Source organism: Oncorhynchus masou, chromosome 3, assembly GCF_036934945.1.
Source record: "Oncorhynchus masou masou isolate Uvic2021 chromosome 3, UVic_Omas_1.1, whole genome shotgun sequence".
In the NCBI taxonomy this organism is placed as follows: domain Eukaryota; kingdom Metazoa; phylum Chordata; class Actinopteri; order Salmoniformes; family Salmonidae; genus Oncorhynchus; species Oncorhynchus masou.
In genome coordinates this window covers 6,330,704-6,340,703 of record NC_088214.1, presented here as the reverse complement: position 1 = coordinate 6,340,703, position 10,000 = coordinate 6,330,704, and the positions used below count along the sequence as shown (strand labels likewise).

At 45.2% G+C, this 10,000-nt stretch overlaps 1 protein-coding gene across 1 annotated transcript in view; it reads left to right on the top strand.

The window, feature by feature from the left end:
• The window catches only part of LOC135509245 (receptor-type tyrosine-protein phosphatase F-like), a 626,176-nt gene that overhangs the window by 423,779 nt on the left and 192,397 nt on the right, over positions 1–10,000 (top strand). Inside the window, 1 exon segment of the mRNA XM_064929741.1 lies at positions 3,467–3,655. Within this exon segment, the coding sequence (XP_064785813.1) occupies positions 3,467–3,655 (189 nt within the window).

The following is a 10,000-nucleotide window of genomic DNA, read 5'->3' as shown; positions in this document are numbered from 1 at the left end:
GGCTAACACCAACATTAGCTAGGCTAACACCAACATTAGTTAGGCTAACACCAACATTAGCTAGGCTAACACCTACATTAGCTAGGCTAACACCAACATTAGCTAGATTACCACCTACATTAGATAGGCTAACACCAACATTAGCTAGGCTAACACCAACATTAGCTAGGTTAACACCTACATTAGCTAGGCTAACACCAACATTAGCTAGGCTAACACCAACATTAGCTAGGCTAACACCAACATTAGCTAGGCTAACACCAACATTAGTTAGGCTAACACCAACATTAGCTAGGTTATCACCTACATTAGCTAGGCTAACACCAACATTAGCTAGGCTAACACCAACATTAGCTAGATTACCACCTACATTAGTTAGGCTAACACCTACATTAGCTAGGCTAACACCAACATTAGCTAGATTACCACCTACATTAGCTAGGCTAACACCAACATTAGCTAGATTACCACCTACATTAGTTAGGCTAACACCTACATTAGTTAGGTTACCACCTATATTAGTTAGGCTAACATCTACATTAGTTAGATTACCACCTACATTAGTTAGATTACCACCTACATTAGTTAGACTAACACCTACATTAGCTAGATTACCACCTACGTTAGCTAGGTTACCACCTACATTAGTTAGGCTAACATATACATTAGCTAGATTACCCCCCACATTTACAATAGCTAGATTACCACCTACATTAGCTAGGCTTACACCTACATTAGTTAGGCTAACATATACATTAGCTAGATTACCACCTACATTAGCTAGGTTACCACCTACATTAGCTAGGCTTATCACCTATATTAGGTAGGTTATCACCTACAGTAGCTAGGTTATCACCTACAGTAGCTAGGTTATTACCTACATTAGCTAGATTACCACCTACATTAGCTAGATTACCACCTACATTAGCTAGGTTATCACCTACATTAGCTAGGTTATCACCTACAGTAGCTAGGTTATTACCTACATTAGCTAGATTACCACCTACATTAGCTAGATTATCACCTACATTAGCTAGGTTATCACCTACATTAGCTAGGTTACCACCTACATTAGCTAGGCTTATCACCTATATTAGGTAGGTTATCACCTACAGTAGCTAGGTTATCACCTACAGTAGCTAGGTTATTACCTACATTAGCTAGATTACCACCTACATTAGCTAGATTACCACCTACATTAGCTAGGTTATCACCTACATTAGCTAGGTTATCACCTACAGTAGCTAGGTTATTACCTACATTAGCTAGATTACCACCTACATTAGCTAGATTATCACCTACATTAGCTAGGTTATCACCTACATTTGTTTGTCTAAAACCTGCTTTTTAACAACAACAGCCCTTCCTCTAAAATGCCCTCAAGCTACTGTTCAGTACTACCACAATAACAGAGCCTCTGTTCAGTACTACCACAATAATAGAGCCTCTGTTCAGTACTACCACAATAACAGAGCCTCTGTTCAGTACTACCACAATAATAGAGCCTCTGTTCAGTACTACCACAATAATAGAGCCTCTGTTCAGTACTACCACAATAACAGAGCCTCTGTTCAGTACTACCACAATAACAGAGCCTCTGTTCAGTACTACCACAATAATAGAGCCTCTGTTCAGTACTACCACAATAATAGAGCCTCTGTTCAGTACTACCACAATAACAGAGCCTCTGTTCAGTACTACCACAATAATAGAGCCTCTGTTCAGTACTACCACAATAATAGAGCCTCTGTTCAGTACTACCACAATAACAGAGCCTCTGTTCAGTACTACCACAATAATAGAGCCTCTGTTCAGTACTACCACAATAATAGAGCCTCTGTTCAGTACTACCACAATAATAGAGCCTCTGTTCAGTACTACCACAATAATAGAGCCTCTGTTCAGTACTACCACAATAATAGAGCCTCTGTTCAGTACTACCACAATAATAGAGCCTCTGTTCAGTACTACCACAATAATAGAGCCTCTGTTCAGTACTACCACAATAACAGAGCCTCTGTTCAGTACTACCACAATAACAGAGCCTCTGTTCAGTACTACCACAATAACAGAGCTTCTGTTCAGTACTACCACAATAATAGAGTCTCTGTTCAGTACTACCACAATAATAGAGCCTCTGTTCAGTACTACCACAATAATAGAGCCTCTGTTCAGTACTACCACAATAATAGAGCCTCTGTTCAGTACTACCACAATAACAGAGCCTCTGTTCAGTACTACCACAATAATAGAGCCTCTGTTCAGTACTACCACAATAATAGAGCCTCTGTTCAGTACTACCACAATAATAGAGCCTCTGTTCAGTACTACCACAATAATAGAGCCTCTGTTCAGTACTACCACAATAATAGAGCCTCTGTTCAGTACTACCACAATAATAGAGCCTCTGTTCAGTACTACCACAATAACAGAGCCTCTGTTCAGTACTACCACAATAACAGAGCTTCTGTTCAGTACTACCACAATAATAGAGTCTCTGTTCAGTACTACCACAATAATAGAGCCTCTGTTCAGTACTACCACAATAATAGAGCCTCTGTTCAATACTACCACAATAATAGAGCCTCTGTTCAGTACTACCACAATAATAGAGCTACTGGATGTTTTTCTCAGGGGACCATCAGCGTATGAAGAGGCAGATTTAAAAAAAAGGAAACAGAACTGTGAAAGAGGAACAAACTAGAGCTATGTGCCAATTCTTCACCCCTTTCTCAGCGGTGCTCACTCCTCGTCATCGATTTAAAAGAGTAGAATTCCACACTTGAGGAGAGGAATCAACTAATCAGTCATCTTTAAAGGGTTTTAGTATCTTCTCGTTACAAATAATACTCTTTAGGCCAATGGCATCGCAGTCATCCGTCAGTAAAAACCATTCAAGGAATAAAGGAGAGAAAATCATGAATCATAAAATCATCAATTTTACAATCCCAAATTATCTCTCTGCAGAATGAATTTGTCACTGGAGCGAGGAATTTGTCATGTCTCTGCTCTACCTCATGATCCTAGTGTTGTGATGGGTTACATTATTGATGTTTGTCTTGCTGGGTGGCGTGTTGGGTGTCTATAATGTAGGCTTTGTTCTCCTCAGGCTGTTTAAAGCTAGGCTTCTTCTATATCTCTCACTCACTCACTCACTATTGCTCTCTTTCTCTCTTTCTCTCTCTCTCTCTCTTTCTCTCTCTCTCTCTCTCTCTCTCTCTCTCTCTCTCTCTCTCTCTCTCTCTCTCTCTCTCTCTCTCTCTGGTTAGTACATGCTATAAAAATGACGGTTTATATTGTTACGTGAAGTCACGTCCTTTATGGGACTGTACATATTAATGTATTTATATTCTCATCTAATTACATTTTTGGGTGGAAATATGAACGTTCCTCTCAACGGGCTTTGACAAGTCCCACTGTAGTCCATCATTCACACTAATCCTATATCTACTTGTCTCTTCTACAGAGAACCAGATCCCTCATGGGTTCCCCAACATAGACATGGGTCCCCAGCTTAAGGTGGTAGAGAAGACCAGGACGGCCACCATGCTGTGTGCTGCCAGCGGCAACCCTGACCCAGAGATCACCTGGTTTAAAGACTTCCTGCCTGTAGATATCAACAGCAGCAACGGACGAATCAAACAACTCCGCTCAGGTAAGAATGTCTACTCTCCCTGCAACTCCTTTCTACTTAATAAAGACCCATTCCTGCTTAGTAACAGACTTTAATGGAGACCCATTCCTGCTTAGTAACAGACTTAACGGAGACCCATTCCTGCTTAGTAACAACTTAATGGAGACCCACTGCTTAGTAACAACTTAATGGAGACCCATTCCTGCTTAGTAACAGACTTTAATGGAGACCCATTCCTGCTTAGTAACTTAATGGGACTTTAATGGAGACCCATTCCTGCTTAGTAACAGACTTTAATGGAGACCCATTCCTGCTTAGTAACGGACTTTAATGGAGACCCATTCCTGCTTAGTAACAGACTTTAACGGAGACCCATTCCTGCTTAGTAACGGACTTTAATGGAGACCCATTCCTGCTTAGTAACAGACTTAACGGAGACCCATTCCTGCTTAGTAACGGACTTAATGGAGACCCATTCCTGCTTAGTAACGGACTTAATGGAGACCCATTCCTGCTTAGTAACAGACTTTAATGGAGACCCATTCCTGCTTAGTAACAGACTTAACGGAGACCCATTCCTGCTTAGTAACAGACTTTAATGGAGACCCATTCCTGCTTAGTAACGGACTTAACGGAGACCCATTCCTGCTTAGTAACGGACTTAACGGAGACCCATTCCTGCTTAGTAACAGACTTAATGGAGACCCATTCCTGCCTAGTAACAGACTTTAATGGAGACCCATTCCTGCTTAGTAACAGACTTTAATGGAGACCCATTCCTGCTTAGTAACAGACTTTAATGGAGACCCATTCCTGCTTAGTAACAGACTTAATGGAGACCCATTCCTGCCTAGTAACAGACTTAATGGAGACCCATTCCTGCTTAGTAACAGACTTTAATGGAGACCCATTCCTGCTTAGTAACAGACTTTAATGGAGACCCATTCCTGCTTAGTAACAGACTTAATGGAGACCCATTCCTGCTTAGTAACAGACTTTAATGGAGACCCATTCCTGCTTAGTAACAGACTTAATGGAGACCCATTCCTGCTTAGTAACAGACTTAATGGAGACCCATTCCTGCTTAGTAACGGACTTAATGGAGACCCATTCCTGCTTAGTAACAGACTTTAATGGAGACCCATTCCTGCTTAGTAACAGACTTAATGGAGACCCATTCCTGCTTAGTAACAGACTTTAATGGAGACCCATTCCTGCTTAGTAACAGACTTTAATGGAGACCCATTCCTGCTTAGTAACAGACTTAATGGAGACCCATTCCTGCTTAGTAACAGACTTTAATGGAGACCCATTCCTGCTTAGTAACAGACTTAATGGAGACCCATTCCTGCTTAGTAACGGACTTAATGGAGACCCATTCCTGCTTAGTAACAGACTTAATGGAGACCCATTCCTGCTTAGTAACAGACTTAATGGAGACCCATTCCTGCTTAGTAACAGACTTAATGGAGACCCATTCCTGCTTAGTAACATACTTAATGGAGACCCATTCCTGCCTAGTAACAGACTTTAATGGAGACCCATTCCTGCTTAGTAACAGACTTAATGGAGACCCATTCCTGCTTAGTAACATACTTAATGGAGACCCATTCCTGCTTAGTAACAGACTTTAACGGAGACCCATTCCTGCTTAGTAACAGACAGAAACGGTGTGTAGCAGTTAGATCTTCCTTTCAGTGGAAAACAGTACATGTTTTAATATGTTTGGACTGCCCACACACAGTACCAAATGGACCGTCTACAAACTCCACCAAAATGCTACAATGAATTAGTGGTCTCCAGCAGTGCAGAAAATAAAATAATTGAAGTTGCCCTTTTTCATCAAGAGGGACTTAGCTGAGCCCTTCTGAAACATGAGGACGGCGGGGGCACGGTGTAGAGAGGGCTAGGATTTATCCCAAATGGCAACCTAATAGGGCTCTGATTAAAAGTAGTGCACTACAGTGTAAATAGTGTGCCCTTTAGCATCCTCAGAGGAGACAGTAATTCCAGCCTGGAGTTGCTCAGCCAAGATCCAGCCTGGGAGAGAGGAAACACACACACACACTGAAGAAATAAATCGATGTGCCTCTCTCTGCTCTCTCTGTTCCCAAGGCTGGATAAATCAATTGCTTTAGCCCTAACCCCAGATCAAATTGGGGAGAGGTTAGAGTTAAGAAGATTAGGTAAATAAACATCTTTAACCCGACCCCAGATCAGATTAGGGAGAGGCCAACGTTAAGAAGATTAGATAAATAAACATCTTTAAGGGCTGACTCTGGGTCTGTCAGAACGTAGAGAGAGAGTTAGAACGATTAGTGGCTCTTTGAGTTGCTCTTTAATTCTCCTCATTTAGAGGATATTCTGTGTCCCAAATGGCACTCTATTCCCTATATAGTGCTCTACTAGCTATAGGGCTCTGGTCAAATGTAGTGTGTAGGGTATAGGGAACCATTTGGGATGCGACCCGAAATCACAGAGGTGGCTTCTGCTTTTCACCTACATGTACATATTACCTCAATCAATCACCCCAACTACCTCGTACCCCCAGTACGCCGACTCACAACTACCTCGTACCCCCAGTACACTGACTCACAACTACCTCGTACCCCCAGTACGCCGACTCACAACTACCTCGTACCCCCAGTACGCCGACTCACAACTACCTCGTACCCCCAGTACGCCGACTCACAACTATCTCGTACCCCCAGTACGCTGACTCACACGCTGACTCACAACTACCTCGTACCCCCAGTACGCTGACTCACAACTACCTCGTACCCCCAGTACGCCGACTCAACAACTACCTCGTACCCCCAGTACGCCGACTCACAACTATCTCGTACCCCCAGTACGCTGACTCACAACTACCTCGTACCCCCAGTACGCTGACTCACAACTACCTCGTACCCCCAGTACGCTGACTCACAACTATCTCGTACCCCCAGTACGCTGACTCACAACTACCTCGTACCCCCAGTACGCTGACTCACAACTACCTCGTACCCCCAGTACGCTGACTCACAACTACCTCGTACCCCCAGTACGCCGACTCACAACTACCTCGTACCCCCAGTACGCCGACTCACAACTACCTCGTACCCCCAGTACGCCGACTCACAACTCACCCCCAGTACGACTCACAACTACCTCGTACCCCCAGTACGCCGACTCACAACTACCTCGTACCCCCAGTACGCCGACTCACAACTACCTCGTACCCCCAGTACGCCGACTCACAACTACCTCGTACCCCCAGTACGCCGACTCACAACTACCTCGTACCCCCAGTACGCCGACTCACAACTACCTCGTACCCCCAGTACGCCGACTCACAACTACCTCGTACCCCCAGTACGCCGACTCACAACTACATCGTACCCCCAGTACGCCGACTCACAACTACCTCGTACCCCCAGTATGCCGACTCACAACTACCTCGTACCCCCAGTACGCCGACTCACAACTACCTCGTACCCCCAGTACGCCGACTCACAACTACCTCGTACCCCCAGTACGCCGACTCACAACTATCTCGTACCCCCAGTACGCCGACTCAGAACAACCTCGTACCCCCAGTACGCCGACTCACAACTACCTCGTACCCCCAGTTCGCCGACTCACAACTACCCCGTACCCCCAGTACGCTGACTCACAACTACCTCGTACCCCCAGTACGCTGACTCACAACTACCTCGTACCCCCAGTACGCCGACTCACAACTACCTCGTAGCCCCAGTACACTGACTCACTAGTGGAACTCCTTGTATATGGCCTTCTTATTGTTATTGTATTGTGTTGTTTTACTGTGTTTAGTATCCTCTTCGTGGATGAAGGGCTCGTAAAGCATTTCACGTTAAAGTATGAAGTATGCACTTGATTTGAGGTGAGAGGTCCTTTCTCTTCACAGAGTCCTGTCTTTCTGTCGGTCAGTCAGTCTGTGGCTCAGTCCCAAATTGCACCCTATTCCCTGCATACTGCCCTAATTTTTGGTTTTAAAAAAAGTGTAAAGGGCTGATTAGTGGAAACACGCACGCACGCACGCACACACACACACACACACACACACACACACACACACACACACACACACATTAACAAGCCTTGCTATCTCTAACCTTGGCCATGACATCTGTAGCTATCTTCTGACCTACTCACCTTGGGCGGCAGGCTAGCCTAGTGGTTAGAGCGTTGGACTAGTAACCAGAATGTTGCAAGTTCAAACCCCTGAGCTGACAAGGTAAAAATCTGTTGTTCTGCCCCTGAACAGGCAGTTAACCCACTGTTCCTAGGCCGTCAATGAAAATAAGAATTTGTTCTTAACTGACTTAACTAGTTTTTTACCTTTAAAAAAATAATTATCTGCTGGCCTGTTATCTGCTGTGTATTGACCTTACCCACTACCTGTCATTTAGCAAGCTAATAGCTAGCTGTTATTGGTACCACTACATCACCCACACAACGGTTACATCTCTTCCTCTCCGATCACTCTGCTGTAGATTTTCATTATTTTACTAACCTGAATTATTTCCTCTAACGTCTCAACCTGCAGGTTATCTATTTAACCATGTATTACTGTCATTCATTTGCCTTCTCTCTTCTCTTTCTGTCTTATTTACTAACTCTCTCTCCCTCTCTCTCCCTCTCTCTCTCTCTCTCTCTCTCTCTCTCTCTCTCTCCCTCTCTCCCTCTCTCTCTCTCTCCCCCTCCTCTCTCTCTCTCTCTCTCTCTCTCTCTCCCTCTCTCTCTCTCTCTCTCTCTCTCTCTCTCTCTCTCTCTCTCTCTCTCTCTCTCTCTCTCTCTCTCTCTCTCTCTCTCCCTCTCTCTCTCTCTCTCCCTCTCTCTCCAATCTCGTTTGCGTTCCGAATTACCTTCAACTAGGTGGTACACCGATTAGAGGTAAGGATGATGGGAAATAAACATGTTAAAAACACGTCACTCCATCCCTCCGTCACTTCAACCTCAACCTCCGTCAGCCTCTCTCCCTCGTTCCACCTCTCTTAACCTTCGACCTCTCCACTCTGCCCCTTTACCACCACTGCCAATGTCTTCACGCTGTCCAGCCCATTCTCTGTTTCCTGTCCGTGTCCCATCTCTACGTCCAGATGCATTTTGAGGAAACACTGGACAACGCAGACGGAAGGTGATAGCTACCTTGTGCATAAGCTTCTACATGCGTTCTGGGTTTTTAGTTCAAATATAAACCCTGTGGATTTATAACCACTAGAGACCAAACTCCTTCCCCAGTCTCTGTCCCTAGCTGTAGGAGAGGGGTGTTACTGTAAGTACAGGCCAGTCTCTGTCCCTAGCTGTAGGAGAGGGGTGTTACTGTAAGTACAGGCCAGTCTCTGTCCCTAGCTGTAGGAGTGGGGTGTTATTTTAATTACAGGCCAGTCTCTGTCCCTAGCTGTAGGAGAGGGGTGTTACTGTACGTACAGGCCAGTCTCTGTCCCTAGCTGTAGGAGTGGGGTGTTACTGTAAGTACAGGCCAGTCTCTGTCCCTAGCTGTAGGAGTGGGGTGTTACTGTAAGTACAGGCCAGTCTCTGTCCCTAGCTGTAGGAGAGGGGTGTTACTGTAAGTACAGGCCAGTCTCTGTCCCTAGCTGTAGGAGAGGGGTGTTACTGTAAGTACAGGCCAGTCTCTGTCCCTAGCTGTAGGAGTGGGGTGTTACTGTAAGTACAGGCCAGTCTCTGTCCCTAGCTGTAGGAGAGGGGTGTTACTGTAAGTACAGGCCAGTCTCTGTCCCTAGCTGTAGGAGAGGGGTGTTACTGTAAGTACAGGCCAGTCTCTGTCCCTAGCTGTAGGAGAGGGGTGTTACTGTAAGTACAGGCCAGTCTCTGTCCCTAGCTGTAGGAGAGGGGTGTTACTGTAAGTACAGGCCAGTCTCTGTCCCTAGCTTTAGGAGAAGGGTGTTATTTTAATTACAGGCCAGTCTCTGTCCCTAGCTGTAGTAGAGGGGTGTTACTGTAAGTACAGGCCAGTCTCTGTCCCTAGCTGTAGGAGAGAGGTGTTACTGTAAGTACAGGCCAGTCTCTGTCCCTAGCTGTAGGAGAGGGGTGTTACTGTAAGTACAGGCCAGTCTCTGTCCCTAGCTGTAGGAGTGGGGTGTTACTGTAAGTACAGACCAGTCTCTGTCCCTAGCTGTAGGAGAGGGGTGTTACTGTAAGTACAGGCCAGTCTCTGTCCCTAGCTGTAGGAGAGGGGTGTTACTGTAAGTACAGGCCAGTCTCTGTCCCTAGCTGTAGGAGAGGGGTGTTACTGTAAGTACAGGCCAGTCTCTGTCCCTAGCTGTAGGAGAGGGGTGTTACTGTAATTACAGGCCAGTCTCTGTCCCTAGCTGTGGGAGAGGGGTGTTACTGTAAGTA